General features: G+C 31.0%; 1 protein-coding gene across 1 annotated transcript in view; it reads right to left on the reverse strand.

Moving 5' to 3' along the window:
- The window catches only part of LOC140438043 (uncharacterized), a 320,775-nt gene that overhangs the window by 28,963 nt on the left and 269,148 nt on the right, over nucleotides 1–22,664 (reverse strand). Inside the window, exon 8 of the mRNA XM_072527757.1 lies at nucleotides 1,409–1,570. Within this exon, the coding sequence (XP_072383858.1) occupies nucleotides 1,409–1,570 (162 nt within the window). The remainder of the gene's footprint in view (nucleotides 1–1,408; nucleotides 1,571–22,664) is intronic.

A 22,664-nucleotide genomic window follows, 5' to 3' on the forward strand; every position in this document is an offset into this window, starting at 1 on the left:
AATAAAGAAAAATAATGTAACGTGTCAAAATGGCGATTAATATATTTGTCTAAATTTCATTATTTTTTTTAAGTAAATCCTAAATCAAACATACATTTTAATTTTTATAAATATGTTCTAAAACAGCTTACGATGCATTCAATTTATTTTACAGAAATGTAATAAAAACTTTATTCAAAAATATCGCTTACCCAAATAATATTCATTAAAAGTGTTACCGAAGATACGCTTAAAATAATCTGTGTGTTATAATCCTTTTGTAAATGCTATGTACGAAAACAATCGTCAGCTTTAACAAATTCATTAAATTTTCTTGTAAGTCCACCGCTCTTTTTACTAACTTGTCGTCGGTATATTTGTCTGCAAAATTAGAAAGATAATCACTTAACCCTTATCCGAGCAACATGTTTTACTTACTTAACCAACTAGGGTGCGTTGGACCCACCACTGTTCTTGAATGTACTATTCATATTTACCCATATATTTCTAATATTCTTTTTTGATTTTTTATTAAAGTTAAATTTAAATTATCTAGATTAAAAAAAGCTTCTACTATAGTACGCGGTCTACCTCGAAGCTGCGATCTACTGAAGGATTTGCACAAAATAATGAAATGCAAGAAAACTTTTGTAAATCTACCAGGCCATATCCATAGAGAGAACGTTCTCTATGGATCAGTTAAAACACACCATTAAAAGATGTCACAAACGAAGTTTTACTATCATTAACTAAATTTTAAAACGTATTTTGTTCATTATTTTATATGTTATATTTTATATGTATGTTACTAATGTTGAGTGTCATAGCTTTATATAAATAATCTCAACGACTATGTCTTGAAAAGGGAATAAAACATTCCGAAAGCTAGACCAAAAGTCAAAAGAGTGTTTCTGTAACATCCCGGCCAAACTTTCTGACTGCAGCCCTAATAAACTGCGTTGTTTGGTTTGTATATATATATATATACATATATAATATACATGTATATATATTTATATATATCGACAATTACAAACATAAAAAGCGGTAAAACATCAAGAATAGATAGCATAACGTCGATCTGCTTACGCTCCGAAAAAACTGGAAAATCTTAGCAGACATTTACGAACTGCCTAAGATCAAGATGCATACCATTGGAATACAGCAAACATAATTCTTATTTATAAGAAAGGTAGCAAAGAGGATATCAAAAATAACAGACCTTTTTCTGCTTGCGGCATAGTGCCTTAGCGCGCCCACTCATGTGATTTTTAAAAGCGCGCCCGCCCGAGGGTTGAATTAAAATTTATTTCGTTGTAAGAGTATAGGAAAAATTCTATAAAAATAATGTGAATTTAATTGAATTTTTTTATAAGGATATCATATAAATATATATTTTCCATTTGAGGCATTTTAAAGTAAAACTTACCCTATAAATAGTCTCTTCAAAGGTATTGGGAGTGCCGCCGTTAAGTTGTAAATTCCTAAGCCTATCGTAGTCTCGTGGATCCACCATGGACCGGAGCACTGCATGTTGACCCAGATCCGTTAGACCCAAACCGCTCTGGAGGACGCTGTCCGGCGTGTCGACCTGAAACAATACAGACGCATTAAAATGAATATTTATGATTGGTAACGAAGCGCACATTCCAGGTCTAGACTTTCCGAGATTTTCATGGAAATTTGCCTAAATAAATAGTTTCTTTTTATTTTTGTCGCATAACGAATCAGATAATTTCAGTTTTGTTAATGGTCAAGGGCAATTGTAAAAATAAAAATGTTGGTTTTAAAAATAAAGTTGGTGGAATTTATAAAACTGAGAGTGTTTACTCATTCTTTTTGTAGGGTACAAACCACACTTACACCGATAACTATTGTTGTATTGCACATTGAGTTATATCTTAATTATAATTAATTAATAAAACTGGGGGGCATAAGGAATGTGAAGTATATATTGTATAGTGATATATTGAGAATCATATTTACAGTTAACTTCAGAGTCATACGTTACTACACCCACCCATTCAGATAATAATAAGATAGCAAATTTACCTTAGGATCTAACAGTTACAGATTTTCCAAAAGTGTGTGAGACACTACAAGACACTACTAGTTAAAAAAATATAGACGTTGGACAAGAGCTGTATATCAACTCGATAAATGAGAACAGATACTAAATTATAAAAAAAGGCAGAAGTATAAGACGAGCATAAATAGATATGATGCCGTAACAAACAACAATTGCCCAAACTATGGACTAAATTAATAATTTCAATGGTATCATCTTATGTAAAGTGTAATTCTTAATCCTTTTTATGGTATTCTGTAGCCGTAAAGTAAAGAATAATGACGTGACATGACAAATTTTATATACAGATATATTATAGGCTATGTAGAAAAATGTAATAAGTCAACAAGCACATGGTTAATAAAATTTGAATATGTATTTCTGAAGTATTACAGTATTAAATAAAATTAAGTAATGTGCAAGTGTTTAGTTCACAAAACTACAGGTTATAGTTCCAGATCTATAGATATAAAATATGGCAAGTACAATAGATTTAATATTGAGCATTTGAATGACATCAATTATTTAGTAAGAAAATATAGAATTAAAGTTATTTTGGAGGAAAAAGTAGTCGAAAATGGATTAATATTAGTTCAATGAAAGTAATTATACAGATCAGGCTCAAGAGTTAGCAGCCAAACAGAAAGATACAGCTTGATATGATAATCAATTAAAGGTTCTTCGAGGTAAATCAAGAGCTTATAATACAAGGCATGTTTTGTAAGGAGGATATGAAAAAAGAGCAACCTGGCCAGATGATTTTGAGAAAGAAACCAATATCAATGAAATTAAAAGAAGCAGATGATTTGAAACTGTTTTCTAGTGCGATTAATGATGTACCGAGACGAAAGCAACGGAAGCATAAATCAAGAACGAAGATTTAGTATGTATCAATTAAATCGGCAAAGAAAATGCTTACAGCAGAAGTGGTAGGAAAAAAAGCATCTTCATCCAGTACTACAAAACGTGGAAAACCAACAAGATTTTTCATGAAAATGATAGTTTGTTACAGATGTCACCAGTTAGGGCATATGCAAAAGGATTGTAGGATAAATAAAGAGGATTTATTATGGATAAATGGCCAAATAAAAGGAAGTTTTAGAGATAATAGTTTTAGAGGAACGAGATGAGGTAGTATTCACCTAAAACGAGTGAGATCTTCAAAACAAGAAAATTACACAAATGGGAGACCACAGTTGCCATCAGAAAAAGAATGTACAAATATATACAAAAAAGACAAATCTTGTTTTAAACAGATTCAGGATGTACAAATCACTTAATAGATTATAAAGCCTATTTTAATGAATATGTAGAACTTAATAATCCAAATTATACAGCAGTAGGTAGTTAAAAATATTGATGTGGAAAATTATGAGGTAGTATGTAACATTAAAATATCTTTTTTGTTCCAAAAATTAAGGCGTAACCTATATCAGTTCGACGACTAGAAATGTAAAATGTTACAGTCATTTATATCAAGAATAAGTATCTTGCTATAATGCACATTATTTAGTAGACTTAGGTCACAGAAATAGGTTATATAAAATCTCATATAAACTAAATATTAAAAATAAATGCAAAATTTCTATCATAATAGATAATTATCTATCATAAAAGGTTAGAACTTATTTGTCACCAAAAACTAAAAGACCTTGTAAACAATAAAATGGTTCAAGTCCTGGAAAATGGACCTGGAAAATACATGAATACATAGAGTCATAATTCAACAAAAATATTGCAATTTTAAAATGCGGTAATGGGGGAGAATATATTTCAAATACGATTAGACAGTTACATAGAAAGAATGGTACATGGATAGGTTACTATATTACATAGGTGGTACACTACACCTATACCATAGAATATAATGAAAAACAAATTTTTTCATTATACTCAGTTTAATTGACAAAGCAAGACTAATAATAGAAGAAGCTTATATGACAAAACCATTCTGAAATAAAGCGATAATGGTTGCAGCATACATTTAGATTAGATTAAATTAGAAAAAGTGATGATAGTAGGATATACAAATGCAGGATACAGATTGTGGAAGGTAAATAAACAAAAAGTAGTAACTGCCTTAGATGTAGTGTTTAATAAAAACTATTTTTTTTATAAGAGAGGGTGTAAAGTATAAATGCTTTTTATGGTATTCTGTGGCTGTAAAGTGAAGAAGAATGACCTGACGTGACATATTTTATTATAGTACGTGGTTGATACAATTAGATTATATTTCGGTAGTGTTAGAGTACTAAATAAAGTCATGTTATAAAAGAAAAAGTGATTAACTCACAAAATTACATCTTATAATAGCCTCTATTTTTTTTATGGTATGTGAAGGGTCAGGATATACCAGACCAAATATTTGTATATTCTTGATTTCCAAGCTAAGACAAAACTCTCTCGTTTCCATTGTGAGGATCAATAAAAACTGATCGACGTTCATTTCATTTTAGATAAATCTACAATAAAAAAATTCGTGAACTATTAATTTCTTTATGAAAATTAATTATTAAGACTTTAGCAATGTACACTCCTTATTTATTAATTTTTATCAATTCGCCGATCACTGTGTATGACAAGGCATAAAATCAAAAATAACCCCATTTGTTCGAATTATCGGTGAATATGCCAACAGCTTCAATGATATTTATGAGCCACTTTTAAGTCTCGTGCAGAACTGCTAACTGACTGATGAATTTATTGTTCGTATTATTTGGGTCACAGGATATGACCATTGTCTTTCCTCTGAGAGGTGAATTTAGGAAATGGAATGAACGCAAAAATGGTAAATGGGCTGTGAGCCGTAGTAGGTTCATTAAATCCATCAGATGTTTCGTGAAGAGAGGTCGTATTAAAATAAGAAAGAGGGCTTTTAATTTATACTACTTTGCATTTTTTTGTTTTTGGAGGTTAATGGTGTTACGGTTTAGGTGTAGGTACTGTAAGGGTCCAGGAAGGGGCTTAAACTTCTTTCGTTGGCTTTAGTATATTCTCTGCCTTATAAAATAAGATATGTCTAATGAAATTTTAATGAAATAGATATACATTCATCGGCACGAAAAGTGGAACACTTGCATTTTTAAAATATAAACTTAAAATTTTACTTCTCTTTAAACTTTTATTATTATAATAACGTAAATACAAACGAAATAAACTGTTTAAGTAATTTGTAACAAAAATTTAACTTTTGAACAAAGAACTGTTTCAGTAGACAACAATTTAAAAATTAGGGAACGTCTCCATAACGGACAGCAACAGGGAAAATAATCGTCCGTTGTGTAGAGTTGTCCATTGTCTAGAGTTATCGCTTAATTGATTGAAATAAAAAAGAGGTTTTGATTAGCTTGATCATTAATTATACATTTTCGTATATATTTGCAAAAGCATATACACAAATAAAACATATAAAATACTAATGTACTTCTTAAAAAAATCATCAATTTTGGCTTGTTTTTATTTTGAACATTATTTTTAAAACAATTTAAAATTAAATTACATGAAAATAATTCATTTAATTTATAATAATAATTCTTCTAATTTTATGTAAAAATCATTTAAATTACTTACAGTTCTAGTTCATTGTCACTCTCATTGTCGGAAACATTAGACACCTGTTCGTTTTCTTTAAAGTCAATAACACAACTAGCTAAGTTTACTTTAATAGTTTCCGTCAATAGGCCTCCATAAATCTTTAGGTAGTTCAAAAAATAAATTCTATGACTTTCGCAAAAGGTTGACAATGGCAAATCATCTTCCAGGTTTTGTACAAGGGAACAGTTAACACAAATACAAAAAAACCCGAAATGATAATGTCGTATAATTCCACGAAAGGAGCAAACGATACGTTTGACCAAATGTGTTCAAATATTTGTGCGAACCGCAAGACCAAAAGATGGCCGATGTGCATATTTTATAGTATGATCAATATGGCTTGCATCAATGCCTACGGTGTTTATTGGCATAACGTTTTTACTCAAGGTGGAAAACCCTTACAAAGTAACCAGTTTATAATGGAGCTTCATAAAAAACTTAATGAACCTCACCAGACAAGTAGCTTAGAAAATAAAAAATTGAGCTGTGAATAAAAAAAAATTATTTATGAGGTCTTGGAAAAAGAAGATACTCCCGAAGTCGTAACAGAAAACCAAAAAGGTCCAAGGAAGTATTGCTCAATCTGCCCCACAACAATTAAACAAATGACAACCACTTATTGCCGAAATGCAAAAAACCTGTTTGCAGAGAACACTAAATTAAGCAGTTTCTAAACTGTTATTGAATATGTTATCAGTAAGAGTTTTTTGTGTATTTCTGTTTGCAACAAATATTTTGTTAATTTACCAGTGTTCTTAGATTTGTTAATTCAATATACGTAAATTTTACGTGTTAAGAGTATTAAGCGTTTTATTACGTACGATTAATGACGTAGGGTTAATGACTACAACATATTTATTTAAAATTCTTAAGCTACAATTTTAATCTTTTAATTGCCTTTACTTGACTGTCCGTGGTTTTCAGGTAAAACTATAATAATTTCTTAAAAAAACTGAAGACAAATTTTGTCCGGAGTCGTTGTTTAGAGGTGTCTTCCCATTTACCCATATATGAAATGTTTGGTGACCTAAAAACTGTCTGTTCAGCAGAGGTTTGATTTTTGTGGAGTGGTGTTCGTTAACAGAAGTTAACAAAATAAAATATTTTTAGAATAGTTTTAAATCCCCACATCAGACCGATACCGACGCCCATGTGTTTCTTAAAAATATTTTTTGGGGGAAAGATCCCCAACAAAGGAGGTGTTTTAGTACTTTCTGGATAAAAGAAAGTTTACGGTCAATTTGTTCCCAGCTATTATATTCATTCGGTTGTAGGTAATATACAGCAACATAAAAAGTTCGTAGCGTAAATCACAATTTAGACGTTTTTGGGTTGTATGGAATAATATTATTTTTTTCGGGATAATATAAAATTCTGCAAGATATCCAGTGCTTTTTAGGAATATAAAAAATACTATTAAGAAAAATATTCAGGAATTAAAATCGAAGAGAAACGAGCAACAATAGGTTGAAGATAATCTTGGGTGCTTATCATACTTTAGAAAATGAAAAATATGAATTTCTATAATTTATTTAATTATATAAGATTTTATACACTGCTCAACAATTAATAAGGATCATAATAATTATTAAGTATTTCAAATATTTTAAAAGCTTTTATGCGGATTAACGAATATGATATATGATTTTGAGTAATTGTAAAATTGACTTGAATATTTTGTTGAATTTGTTTTAATAAATTATTTAATAGTTTAGTGTCATAAAATTATTAATTAAATAAATATTAATTATTAAAATTATTCGGTTTATTTTCTTATTGTCCATCCTTTTCTCAAAGGCAACTGATTAAAGAATACTTTAAATCCAGTTATTATAATTAACGATAAAAGGAGCCCTCAAATCAAATTCTAATTAAAATTAATTTATTTGGTTTTGCAAAATTAAGCCTAAGGCATATTAAATCAATTAAGAAAACGTCAAACAACTGTCAAAGTCTATAGACGCGTTTCAAAGTTTCTGCTAAAAATTTAAATATTTAAACGATTATTTCTTAAATTCTGAACCTGTAAATAGTGAATAGTAGTAAAATCAAAATCCTATTCGAGTTAATTAGTTTTCATTGGGCAAAAACAGTGTTATAATCAAATTCATCTAGGATCAACGGTTGAATCTGCAAAAACCAGTAAGTAAACAAAGTTTGTTTACATATATTTAAGCATTTATTGTCAATCGAAAAACACCCATCATTTTTCGAAGTTTTGTTTAGTTGAAATATCAAAACAAGTTCGTCTGGTGAACAGTACCGCACTCACCCACAATTTAAATTATTAATGTGGCGTTCAAATAATGGAAAACAAAAATCCAGGGACCATGTCCCCAACACTCCTCTGAACCTTCCATACCTAGTAATTCAACTCAATACAATTCCCAATCATACGCATCAATTACAACAAAAAATCAAACATCATCCAAATTTCCCGATAAACAGCAAGTCATCTTATTTACTTCCATCGACGACCTAAAAATTGAAGAGTATCTAATAGCCTTGGGCAGTATTGTAAATCCTAAAGATATTATTTTCGCCTCACAGATTTCGCAAAATAGAATATGCATTTACTTATCTTCAAAAGAACAAGTAGATAACTTCTTAAAAGATTATGGTTCAATTAAAGTCAACAATCAAATTCTCACTGCCCGCAAAATAATCACTCCAAGTCAAAGAATTGTTTTATCCAATGTATGTGCCAGCATACCACATTTTATCTTAGAAGTAGAGCTAATCATAAAGCTAGGTCTAAATCTATTATCACCTATCAAGTTTCTTAAAATAAACGCGTCTCGCCCAGAATTTAGTCATATTCTCAGTTTTCGCCGACAAACGTATATTACTCCTTTAGAAAATAATGCAACATTACCAGCTTCTTTCATAATAAATTTCGACAATACATCATATAGAATTTTCTTAGCAAGCGACAACCTTGAATGTTTTTCTTGTAAACAATCAGGTCACTTAGCTGTAGTATGCCCACTTTTACCACATAACGAGCAAACTTCATTAAAGAATTTCACCCAATGCACAGAAACCGCCAACACTCTAGCGTCTAATGATGAATCTTGTCAAAACATAAGCGCATCTTTAGTTAATTAAAATATCAATGTAAATACCAAAGAAAGAAATAAACAGAATACGGAATCGATGAAAGCATCTGAAACGGTAGCCCAAGAAACTTCAACGATTTCCATTAAACGACAAATGTCAGAGTCTACACCACCTCCAAAAACAACCCACATTTCAAAAACGCAAACATAAGAAATTAAAACCGGAAAAATCCATTCACGATGAAATGCAACCATTAAAACAAATGTTTGAAGACAATAAAAACAATCCTCTATACTGCAACCAGTGTCAAACCAACAGTACAGTAAAACATATTTTATCCGAATGTCTAATTTTCCAGGAAACGAGAAGTAAACTCAACCTTCCTAGCGACATAGGCGAGCTTCTTAGAGACAACAAGTATCTAAACTCTAAACAATATTATAAAGTTTTTACTGGCTGTAGGCATAAATGATATTTAAATTAAAATCTAGTCTGTATCACAAATTACATATATAAATCTTCTTCCATGTTAGTATGTAATTAATATTTACCTTTCTTTGTTTTAATATATGTATTTTTCATTGTTGTCGTTTATAACCTCAGTGGTTCGGACGACATTAAATAAATCAATAAAAAAAAATCAATTAAACATACAAAAGTCCAAATTTGCAAATCTCTCTCTCTCTCTCTCTCTCTCTCTATATATATATATATATATATATATATATATATATATATATATATATATATATATATATATATACAAATGTATACGTATATATAGTAGATATATTTATTTATTTATATAGGGTGTAGCCGTATTAACTATTTGGATTAATGAATCTAATTTAAATCTGGAATTCCGTTTAATTTTCTCGTTTCTTTAGAACAACTTTCCACATAAGATAAGCTCGTAGGCCTGAAAATAATCACATTATCTGCGGTTAGGATGACATCAAAGAAGCTACCATACGATTTAAATGTTGTTTTCCAGCTTAATCTTAATCTAAAATTGTTGGATATTCGCAAATGTCTCCGGAAAACGGCTGCTTACGTACCTAACAGAACCTAAGGTGCGGTTATGGTGCGCGTCATTATCTTATGCAAATTGACCGCATTTACTCTAACGCATTCTCGGAGAATTTATCTTGAAAGTTGCCACCTTAACCCCTTAACATTACTTAGTCTGGGAAGTTCTGGGCGGGTGGGAAATAAATGGTAATGTACCGTTATTTGCAGCGTTTGAATAACTTTCGCTGGATCCCTTTACGGGACTGCTCAAGTAGATATAAATCAGCGGCATATGGACCGCAAGAGAATTTATTTTGTGTTTAGTATTTCAGATAAACTAAACTGTAAACTATGGGCCTTTAAGTAATTTATTAGTCCATTTCTATGTTCAATATTTCAATAGATCCTTGCAGGGCAGCGAAAAGTTTGCAATAATTGGGCTGTAATGGGGGTCTAACTTTATAATTATTAGTAATTATTGAAAATTGATATGTTTACTTTAAATAGTTCTGTTTTTTTTTTAATATTTTTGCAAGTATTCCGGTGCTAACAAATAAATTTTAAGAATAGTAGCATCAGTATTATCTTTTATGAGTAAAAATATAAAATTATGCATCCAAAATCAAAATAAATGTTTCTATATACATTGTTTTAAATGTTTCTACTATTGACACATGTTTCGGTTTAATAGTTAATAAAACGTTTAATTCTACTTTACTCCATTCTACATATCGTCGCCGAAGAACTAAAACCGCCTAAGTGACATTTTTCTCCAAATGTACTTTATAGTTCCTTTGCATAGATACATCTCTTCTAAGTCATTTGTCTTGAAAACTGTCTAATTTCGACAACCGACACGCCCTCCAGTGACGCTATTTTAATACCGTCTATGTACGTTCTGTTAAAAATACCCCCATTCTCTTGTCAAACAAGTATAATATTAAGGTAAGGTTGTATCGCTCCGTGTTTTGTGCCAAATTAAAAGCGAAAAAGGTATGTTTAATTAGTGAAATATATTTAACTTAGTTCTTAGCTAGTTGATTAACAACATGTTAATAAAATATCCTCATAATAACAAAGTTTATTTGTAAAAATTGTACTAAAACTTAACCATGGAGTTAGGCGGTATTGTTCTTTGTAACTGACATCACATACGTATCAAGATTCAAGTAGATAAGCGGTATTTATTTAAGTAAAATTAATAATCCAATGAAGACAAATTATTACATCAGCGTAAATTTTTGTTTTTATAATTTATATTATATTAGTTCTTGGCATATTATTTAGAATAATGTTCTTCTATATATCTCACAATGCATAAACTTATTTTATATGAGTTAATTAAAAATAAACAAATATTTTTTGTTTGTTTTTATTTCAGATAATATGGACAGGGAACTAGAAGATAGTCAGTAATCTGACAAAATAGAGGATTACGATGGCCTTTTCTCGCATGCCGAACTAATAACTGCATTTGACGAATATCAATCAAATATGAAGAAAGGTCGTAAAAGTTATAATATTAAGGATCAAAAAACTCCTAAATTACTGTTCTTATCTCCGGAAGCTTCAACATCTGCAAATTTTTCGTTAGACAAGGAAATTTTAACCATACACAATAAAGAAATCTATATCGAAAATGCATCAAAATGATTTGCTGAATTAAAAATCGTTTCTTTGGTTTGTAGTATATTTAAAAAGGAAAATGAGCCAGCTAATTAGTATTAGCATTAGTATTATCTGTTTATTTGAACTGTAGTATATCCGAAAAGAAATTGTATCTGAAATTGAACCTGAAGACATTGAATTAGAGAAGACTCCTACAAATAGAACTAATGATCCTGAAAGGGATGGCACTAATATAGAACCAGCTAGTTCATGTTCTGCCACATGGTCAAAATAGTTAAAAAATCTTTTTCATTATCAACGTTATTTTCTGTTTAACTAATAAATACCTCCTTAATTTTGTAAGTTGTTTATTTATTATGTAGGACACAAAACCGCCTATCTTACTTTTTTATAAATTTATTATACAAAATACCACCTAAAACCCACCCTGCCAAAATACGCTACCCTTACAAAACAAACTGCAATTATGTAATTTCGCTAAAATAATGATATACCCTTTTAAACAATCAAGAACTTAATTCATTAGATCAATATCGTGTAATTTTATTGATAACTTTTCTAATTAATTAGTTTTTACTTGCTCCTGAAAAATTACCTTTTTGGCACTTGGGCGATTCTGGTTCTTTAATGACGATACGCCTCATATATCTTACTTTATTTTGCATATAGCTCAAATAATTTGAAAGTGTCTTATCTGAAAGTATGAATTTGAAAATATTTTAGCTGTTTAAAATTTCCCACGATCTTTCCAATGAATACAAACTCAGCCTGTTCCAATTAAAGTTTAAATTTTAAAATCAAACATACGCCTGCCTCAGGGATAATTGGTACATAAGGAAATCACTAAGGGGCTTTATCGCAGCATCTCCATCTGTCCTAATTTCAGATTCACCTAAACAATAATTTTCAATGGAGGTAGCTAAACCTGAATACACAACACAATCAATTTACCTATCTAACACCGGAGTGGAAACCAAATTAGCTCTTTGGATCCGGCATTTTCTAAGCGGTAAATTTAGATTCAATGAAATCTAGGCGACGAAGGTCACAAATTGTTAACTCCTTGATGCCAAATCCGCTTAATATTTTACATTTTTTTCTGAAAATGTAGAATGGACAGTCTACATTAAGTGGCCTTTAAAAAATTGTTCTGATATTTTATTTTTCTATTCGTTATCTTTATATAAATCACCAAAAAACCCACTCTGGTCGTTGTTGATCTTTTCAAGTCTGAACAACTTGGCGGATTACAACGTTTGGGATGTGATTAGAATCATGGAAGGGCAAGAAATGCAATTATATAAAAAATCAAAGATGGAGTCTTGCAAAAAGAACGTCAAACTTTTAAGTATAGCGTTTATGTCAAAACACCACCTGTAAAAATGTATAACCCACAAAGTCTTTGGTAGGTTATGTTTTTTCAAAACTAACAGTTAACTTACTTGGCCACGATATTGTAGGCAATGACCTGTTTTTAATTAAAAAAACCTAAGGGTAGTGTTTGGACACGCGGAATATCAAATTCTGACTGTTTTTTGTGTGTTTTTTAATTATTTGTTTGTGTATTATGCGTGTGCGTAATGTGTGTTTATGTAGTCATATTTTGTGTATTGTGTGTTACATATGTATTGCGTCTCAGACTTTTTATTAATCTATTGTTGGTTGTTGGTATGTTCTTGTTGTTGACTTCTTCTTTTAGTATTTACCACCAAAGCATGCTACATTCTGCAGATGAGTTTGCTATACATTTTTTTAAAAGTAGGATAATTTAATAGTAGGATCCGTTATCACAGGCATGTTCGCATATGATATTTGTCGAAGTCTCTGATCTTTATGTATGTTTCATGCTTGTTTATCCTGACACCAAGTGGTCTTTTGGTTTCTCCCACATAGAAATTGTTGCATTCACAGGGTATTTTGTAAATACAGTTCTTTGATCTTTTTTGTTTGTAGTTAGGTTTGGTTTTAAAAAGGATACGTCGCAGTAAATTGGTTGTTTGGAATGTTGTTGTAATGTAATTATTTCTTATCCTTTTTAATTTTTAATAATGATAAGCCGTTTACAAATGGTATTTTTATCAGCATGCATTTCTTTTTGTCGTTCTGGGTTGCTTGTGATGTTTTTTCTTTATTTTCTTCAATCTGGTGAAATTCTCTGTTTATAAATGATAATGAGTAGTAATATTTTGTCAAAACTTTTTTTGGAAGACTTTCTCTTCCTAAAATGCATTTTCATTACAGCAGGTATTTTAGGCTTTAGGTATCATACAATGATTTGGTAATTTCATTTTTTTATGCTTACGTTGTGGTTTAAGTGATAATTTAAACATGTGTTGTGGGTTGGTTTTCTCTAAATTTTGGTTAAATATCCTTTGTTCTCTTTTATGATTAGCACATCCACAAAAGGAAGGAGGAACTGTTGTTTTCTTTTTCCATAGTGAATTTTCTAGATTCTTCTGTATTGTTGATGTGTATCAGGAATGTATTATATATTAATTTTGCTTGTAAAATCATTATCTAGTTTAAAATAAATGTTGTTTGTGTATTATTGTTGTCAATGTGTTATCCTCCTCTAATTTGCCTCTTATTATTTTTCAAGGTTTGTCAGTATCCTAAACCTTTAAATATATTTTTAACTATAAATCTTGGCAACGTGTAATAGTTTATATCCCTCGCCATCTATATTGTGCATTGACGCCACGTAGGTATTCGACAAACAAGGACGCCAGGGACGCCAATGTCACGGCCTCCTTTTGTTTCAGCACGTCTCGAGTGGTACACTCATTGGCCTCTTCCTCTTTTGCTTGCCAGCCACTTCATACTGGCTGGCGAGCTCGCGGTGCGTGTTATTTACTCAGATGCCTCCGCGATTAGACCTCTCGATTTTATTATATTGGAGAAGCCACTTATACTTCCGAGCGGTGGTTTATAAATACTTCTTTTCTATGTATATTCGCACTTTACAATCGACTGCCTTTTCAGCATTTTTCTTTGAGATTTCGGTCTATTAAACACAAGTTCTAGCAGAGGGACACAAAAACACTTGAAGTGATTATTAGAATTGGTAGGATTTTTGGACGATCTAATAACACTAAGAAATGTAAACGTGTAGACGTGTCAAGAAGAACGACTTAGCAAACGTGTAAGGCAGATACTGAGTATTAAACTCTCAAATAGAACAATTAATATCTGCATTCGTAATCAAATAAAAGTAACAGATGTTTTATCTCAACCATCAAAATTCAAATGGAAAATTTGATGGCCATAGACTGAAACAGAAAGAATACATAGTGAACAAATTCATTCTTGAATAATAACCGTGTATACGCCAACGACAAAGGGGAATATCACAATATAGATGGTCAGACAAAACAAGATGATGGACCAAGATGGATGCAAATTATCCAGAAAAAAAAAACATGTAGGAACGAATATTAGATCTATGTCCAAATGTAAATGTTTGTGGCTAATTATGGCTGACAAAATGAAATGAAATGGATTAATAATAAATTACAAACGAAAAGCCAGTGGAGAGTCTAAAAGACTCGTTTTCCTCTTCCAGTTCAATACGCTTAAGCTACTTACTTACACCTTCTCTCTCTCTCATCTCTTCTAAAATGATGTTAGCTTGCTATTTGGCCAATGGGAGGATTCTTGAGGCTTGATTAATCGATAATAGTCTGTAGTATTTATGCCATGTTGCATTTTAACTATTTAACCAAGCTCATCCGCTTTTATCGAGCAATTTTCTTGTAATGAGCATATCAAATTTTAAAACTGTAGTTTTTCTTCTGTTTATATAGCTAAATTTTGCACGATTAGAGATTTCTCAATCTTCTGTTCAGTTAAAGCCTCTTTATTTTCTGAAACAATTATTTTAGATTTCATTTCTTCGCATGTTTTGAAAGGTTTCCGCGGTTAGTACAATTAAACTTAGAGCTAAGATTAATACTATTACAGGAATTATTATTAAACTCAATAGTCTTCAGGGTTGTACCGCGTCGGTTATCATTGCTCCGAGCTTTCGGTATCCTCCTCGATGTCTTCTTCAGGGCTTCCGAGGTCTTAGTCACTACTACACTGATCACTAATCAATGCGTTACTGTATTGTAACAGGGGAATTAAAAGCTGGTCGGTAAAGAGGCGTGTTCGTTTAAGAGAGAACATAAAAAATTATTGCAACTGATCTATATTTTGATATTTCTTTGATGAATTAATAAGGTGATTTAGTAATGTAATGAAAGATCATTTCTCTAAGGTTTCTTTTCTTGTTATTTTCTACATTTGGAGTAATTTTACTTGTTTTATCTTATTACTGTAACGAAGGTATTAAGACAGTTCAATTTTAACATGCTATATTTTAATGTCAGTTTTTATTTGTGAAATCTTTAACAGTAACCAAACCCAGAAAATGGTTTGTACAATTATTATTAAGTGAAGCATTGAGTTAAGTACGAATAAATAGAAAAAAATAGAAAGAAAGCGGAGAAGAATAATACAAGCGTTCACAGGCTAAATTATTTTGGTTTTAAGTACTTCGGTTTAAGTAAATTGATGTTTCGTAGCAAGATCGATTGAAATGTCGTGAATACTATAATTGAAACAGTGATAAAGGAGAAAGACAAACTAGTAACAGACAGGACAGAGATAAAACCTCTTCATTTTACTAAAAATATTATTGATTTCATATTTCATACAAAACTAAAATAGATTTACTATTTTTGCCGTCATTATTTTGGCAATCAGAGTTCCGATGTTTTTTCATAAAAAATATTTCAATACGACACCCCGACAGAAATAATGTAACACGAAATTTTCCAATTTACTATGTCCCAAAATCAACTTCAACTTCCAAATTGCTTCTGTGAAAAAGTTTAAGAATTCGAGTCAAGAATGATTAAGATTATTTCATGTAAATTGCATGCAATTAATCTACTTTTTCAACCCCAGTGAATTTTTCAGGAGTTTTTAATCTCCTTGACGATAACGCTAAGATTGCCCGGCAGATACAACGAAAGGTGAAATTATCTTTTCTGGTTAACCCTCTTTTAAATATATTCTCCCACAAAAGTACCAGAAAATATTAGAAGCAGTCAATAATAGCAGAATTTTAAATATTGTTCATTTTTTAATTTAACCTCAATAACTTACCAAATACAATATGTATATTATAAATATATAAATTTACGATCAAACCTTAAAAAAACTAAAATAGGTAAAATAGTATCAGTTGCAATACTTCATGACTGAACATATTCCTCCTCCTGCTTTCTCGTACCCAATTCTCAAATCTTGGTAATCGTAAATAATTTTTGATTCAGTGGGCCACTGGATTGATTAGATTTTAATTTACTCTCTAGTCTTATAATATTTGGATAAGCAACCAATAAAGCTGGTCCAAGAGTCGGATCGCTCCAATGGCGCTACAGTGTAAGTCAGGCCCTAAAATCTATGTTTCTTTAGCATCGGTTCTCATTTAGTCTATCCATATATTCCTTGGTCTTCATACTGGCCGAAGTGGCCACCATAGTGTTCCATTAATCTTTCTACTAAGTGTTCTGTTATTATCTTATCTTATAAGGTGACCTGCCCAGCGCAATCTTTGTATTTTTGCGTAATTTGCTATAGAAGATTCTTTGTAATTAATAATTAATTAATCGATATAACTTTATTCGCCACATACCATTGTCGCAGATGGATCCCAATATCCTCCACAATACGGTTTATTGTTTTTTCTACCGTAATCCACATTTCTGCGCCATATGTTGCTATTGGTCGTATAATGATTTTATATATTTTAAACATTACTTCCCTAAGGATATCTTTGGATCCAAACACCTGCAACAGAGGGAAGTATACTTTGTTAACAAACATTAATTTTGCCTTCCTTTTTGTCAATTGGGCATATAATTGCTTTATCTAGTCTCCTGGAATTGTTTCTGTGTTGTATACGTCTATTATAACTTTATGGAATCAATCTATCAGCGTGCGTTCTCCAATTTTGAGAATTTTAGCTGGTATTTTAGCTGGTATGTTGTCAATACGTGGGGCTTTATTATTCTTTAGTGCTTTAATGACATCCATTATTTCCTATCCCGTAGATGGGGATGTTTATTTATTACTCTGGATACTCACCGATACTATTTGTCCTTCGCTATTTTTATAAAGATTAGTGCGCAGTTTATATCCCTCTTTGACTTGTTGCAGGAATTTACATGTAGCTCTAGTATAACCCTGATTGAAGTCTTTCTCTATTTTTAGTATTTAGTCGTTTTTGTATCTCCTTTTTTTTAAATATTTAGCCTGGCTTTCTTTGTTCTTCTTCAAATTTTTCGCACCTTTTTCTTTTTCTTCTTTGAGTATAGTACACGTATAGTTACATTCTTCATAAAATCAAAGCTGTTTTCTGTAATGTTTTTTAATTCCTCTCACTCTTTTAGCCGTTTCACATGTTAATCTTATTCCATTCTTCTTGTATTGTTTCTTTCCTTTGTGAACCATGACGTAGAAAATGCGAAATGAAAGAAGATACTACCATACACATCCTATTCTATTGCAATGTGCTTAGTGATACGAGGAGAATTGAACGAGAACAGATCCAAAAACTACCAATAAGCAAACTGTCGTTAAAGCCAGGTAACTCAATGGAGTAATAAAAAAACAGGGTATGGTACAAAGGTCTTATGATCAAGTGCCAGAGATAAATTTGTGGCGCCTGAATTAAGAAAATGAAGATAAAATTGTTATTACTAGAAGTAACAAATGAATTATAAAATTCACCAATTAAGCTTAACCTAAATGAAAATAAAAAATGCACGAATGAATCGTTTGTAGTGACTACATTTTAGATTACCAGAATATTATTTTACGTTTTAAGGTTTACCCAATGGTCTCCTCTTATTTCAGGAGAAACATAAATTACTGCATTAGTTACCAACATGAGTAACTTTACGCACTGTATCTGCTTTAATATCTAACGCTGGAAGTTAAATTAGATAAAAGGCTTCGTTCTCGTGAACGTTCTTGTTAAGATCCTGTTATTTAGTAACTGAAGAGCCTCTATAAATATTGGTATGCTGATGAAGCCTTTTTTCATGCTTCTTAATATCTTCTGATTTCCTTAGTAAACGATTTATTCCCGCCCAATTCCTTATCAATGTTCGTTTATAATGCACCAATGAGTATTTATTGATTTCTCAGCACTTCATTCTGAAAACGTTGAATAATGTTAGTGTAATGATTTTCTTTTTTTTTCACGTGCGTTTTCAAATGCAAATAAAAATATGATGAATTTTTCAAGTACTGTTTATTAAAATAAATTTTTATACATTTTCGTTCTAATCAAATGTTTTCTTTTTTTTTTAAGAGATCCCCGCTGGCAACAAAGCGCTTTAAAAAATCAGGAACTTTTATTCAGAATATACACAATATTTACGGCGATAGGAAACATTATTGAACATTGTCTGCATATTTATTTAGAAGAATCTGCAGAATGTAGCGTAGTATCGGATTATCTCGGCACACAAAGCAATTTCAAGCAATACAACGTGGCCATTTGCCTAATAGGAATGGAGACATACAATACTCCGCCGCAGATTCTTTGTCGCAACACATGCAGAAAATCGCACTCTCTAACGAAGTATATTCAAATGAAACTACCCGTAACGCTTCCCTATTTTTCCAGTAATAGTTTCCCAAGTTCTTGACAGAAACTAACAGCTCTAGCTCACGCTTGTAGACCAGGAAGCAAGTGCCCATTTATTTCTTTGAAATGATTTAAAACGGAGTGGGAAAAAGTGTAATTGAAGACCTTATTGCCACATAATGGTAAGCCACAAAATAAGAAAACTGAGATATTCAGGTTTAAAATTAAAAAAAAATCATAAAAATATTGAGTTAACTTTAGAAAACCATAACTCTTATTATTTGATTGTGTTAGTCATTAAAATGCACAAACATTTATTATTTTACAGAAAAAAAACATATTTATAAAAAAAATGAAGTTTATTTAAAAAAAAAATGTGGCTTAACATGTTCTTCGATTTAAAAAAATCGTAACACTACCTTGAAAAAAAAAATAATAAAAGTATATATCTACAATTTCCACTTCTTTATTATTATTGTCAGTAGGTTCTTTTAGCTGATTATAAAAAGTATGGTATACTGTCGGAATATTTAGGCAGAAGGTAATAAGATTTTTATATTTTTTATTTTATTTTTTGCAATTTTCAGAGGTTCTTTGTATTTTTTTTTAATATTGACCAACTCTATTGTTACAGGTCTGCTTGTTAGGAAAACGTACGTTTTTATTAACATTAGTAAGAAGAGGTTCAAAACTGTAAAAATCATTCTGTGTCATCTGCGTAACAACAAAAAGATTCTTTTTATTTGCTTTCATAATAATATCTGCCCAACCTTTTGGCGAATAAATCACTGGGGCACAGTTTCTCTGGCGTTTCTCAATTTAAGCAAAATCCCGGTCTGATCGTATAAAAGCTAACCACTTACCAGAAGATGATGTGTTATTTGTTTACATTTCTGTTCCTTGACTAACTGTAACCAAAAAGCCATTAATTGCCTTTTCTTGTTCTGACCTGGACAGTTATAGGTAAAAACAACGAGCTATTCATAACGACTTGTAACTTGTTACTGATTATCTTACTCTAAGTTATAAAGCCAAATTTTTCTACAGTAAAATGTAGGACCAGTGGTTAATTTTGGCAGAGGCATACTTTGGCTTAAGTCAAACGAGATTACTAATTTTAACTTGTTTGTAATACATTGGTTTTTTTTAGTTTTTAGAAAAAAGTGTGCATTGCATCAGCACGAGCATATAGCTCGTGCTGATAGACATATAGTCTAAATTCAATAAAGTAGTTAACTCTTTTTCTTGATCTGTATTATTACCGTCTTCTGCTGTCTTTTTTAATGACCGTCTTGCAAGTATCCGATCGAGGTAGTTTAAACCTTATGTTATAAATATTAAGTACAAAATATTTTTCTCTATGCACTTTCTTTAACTGGCGTAAAATTCAGTTCTCCACACCAGGGCACATAAAAATATATATACAGTCCTGTAATTGTCATATCGCAGTTTAGATATTCCTTCTTTATATTTTTGTATCTGTTGTAGTGACTTTGGTATTTAGGAAAAGATTCAATATGAGCTTTTACTAACTGAAGCTGTTCCTCTGAAAGTTGATTGGGTCTGTTTTTGTGCTTACCTCTCATATCAGGAATATGAACGATAGCTCCGTTTGACTTTATTTTAAAAATATTCTCAATTCTTCCATGAGATTTTTGAACACCATACACGCTTAGGAATTCAGTGTTGCATACTGTAATCTCCTCATCTTCTACATTAACCAAATATTCAGCAGTATATTTTCTTCTAGAAATGTTACTTTTCTGTTTTTTTTTATACGACCTATTCTTATTTTTGATTCTGATACTCCTAAAGAGATAACTGTTTTGAAGGTCGAATGAGCCCAACTCGCAAAATTTCTTAAATAAATGTTCACGATTACGTTCAGTTTCTCCCTACATTTATTTTTACAACTACATGGCTCGCCAACTGCACGTTAATTAAAAATTGTCTTAGTTTTTTTCGAAGCATACTCTTGTCCCAAATTACGGCTTCTTTTTCTTTCATCAATAAAAGTCAATAACAATTTTCCTCATTTCTTTGTCTCCATCTGGATGGTTTTTCCTTCTTTGGATTTACCTGGTTACCTCCGAAAACCATTGGTGAGAGTTCCTGCAATTTATCCTAGAATACAAAAGACATGGCTGTATTGGACTCTAGAATTTATGAATATTCCAAAATTTTTATACTAATAACTCGATAAGCCACATGACATACCATATTTTCCATTATAATGTAAATGAAATATATTTTTACAAAAATATGGTAAGCCAAAAAAATAAGAAAAAATGACTACCTCACTACATTTAGACGAAAAATCATCGCTGCTAGGCCTATAGTCTTTGTCTGCTACACTATCATCCCTATCGTCAATAAAAGTTACATTTAAACTGCTATTTTCGCTAAAAACTGCACTTAGTTCAGCACGTGTACGTTAAGTCGACGCCATTTTCATGTGGCTTAGCACGTTTTACGCGAAAAGGTGAACAGAAACAGGTCATTAGAATAACACGATTCAGCAATAACTCCGCTATCTACTGCAATAATCACTCAATAATTTTTCTGTAGGTTAATATAGGTTTCTTTATATTCATAATGCAATAAAATAGAATTCGGTAACATTGTAGCTTACCATTATGTTGAAATAAGTTCTTTAATTTAAGCTCTCTTTTAAAAACTTTGGTAGTCTGTTAAATAACAATAAGTGTTTGGTTTTATGTATACATAATATACAAACATTAAGATTTAGGTAGATTTATTTTGGCGTCCTTTAAGGCCAGATGTTAAGTAAACAAGACGTCTTTTAAGTGGAGTTTTTTGCCCGCTTTGTGTATTCATGAAAATATAGCAAGAATACCTTTCTATACATCTACCGCAGGGGCGCATCCTTAGGCTGCACGGCTCACGTTTTCAAATCTTTCGCATCCCTAATTTTAATTGGAGCATACCTGTCTTATTTCATTGTTTCATTGGTTTGAGACGATTGTCTCTCCTACTGGCCTTTAAAAAGAGTTGCGCATGTATTTTTTTTTTAAATACTCTTGGCCACTATACATGGCCAAAGGTGAAACGAGTTTTTAATAGTTGACGTCTGAATTTTGAAGTCAATTCAAAGGACATTTACACTTTTATAGTAAAATTAGAAATACACATACATATATACGTAATTTATTTTACGACTAAGTATTTATTTACTATTTAAATTATGCACTAAAAGAAATAAAAAAACCACCTAATGATTATTTTTCGACAAACATTATATTCTTGATACTGTTGACCAGTCTATTCAGTATTTAATATATAAGATATTCTATGTACAAAGAACAAAGACAAAAGCGAATGCAAAGTCTTAAGTTTTCCCGCGCATATTGTACGAGATGTTAATTTCCTACTCCTTTCGTCCTTTATTGAAACTCAGACGGAAGTATGCAGGCCCATCGTAAGCTAAGTACAAAGACAAGCAACAATCATTTTAAGCTCTTTCAACATTACATAAAGAAATTAATTACACATAACTTTGTTTTGTACTCGAGATTACTGTTTTTATTTGCATATTAGCAATAGACGACTGCAAGTTCTTTGGAAATGCTTATTAAACTCTTGTCCCTCAAGAAACTAATCTTTTATGACGTAGATTTAGAAAACTTGTGGTTGAATACCAGATGTCTCATGTATTTT

This window comes from Diabrotica undecimpunctata, chromosome 4 (genome assembly GCF_040954645.1).
Source record: "Diabrotica undecimpunctata isolate CICGRU chromosome 4, icDiaUnde3, whole genome shotgun sequence".
Taxonomy (NCBI): domain Eukaryota; kingdom Metazoa; phylum Arthropoda; class Insecta; order Coleoptera; family Chrysomelidae; genus Diabrotica; species Diabrotica undecimpunctata.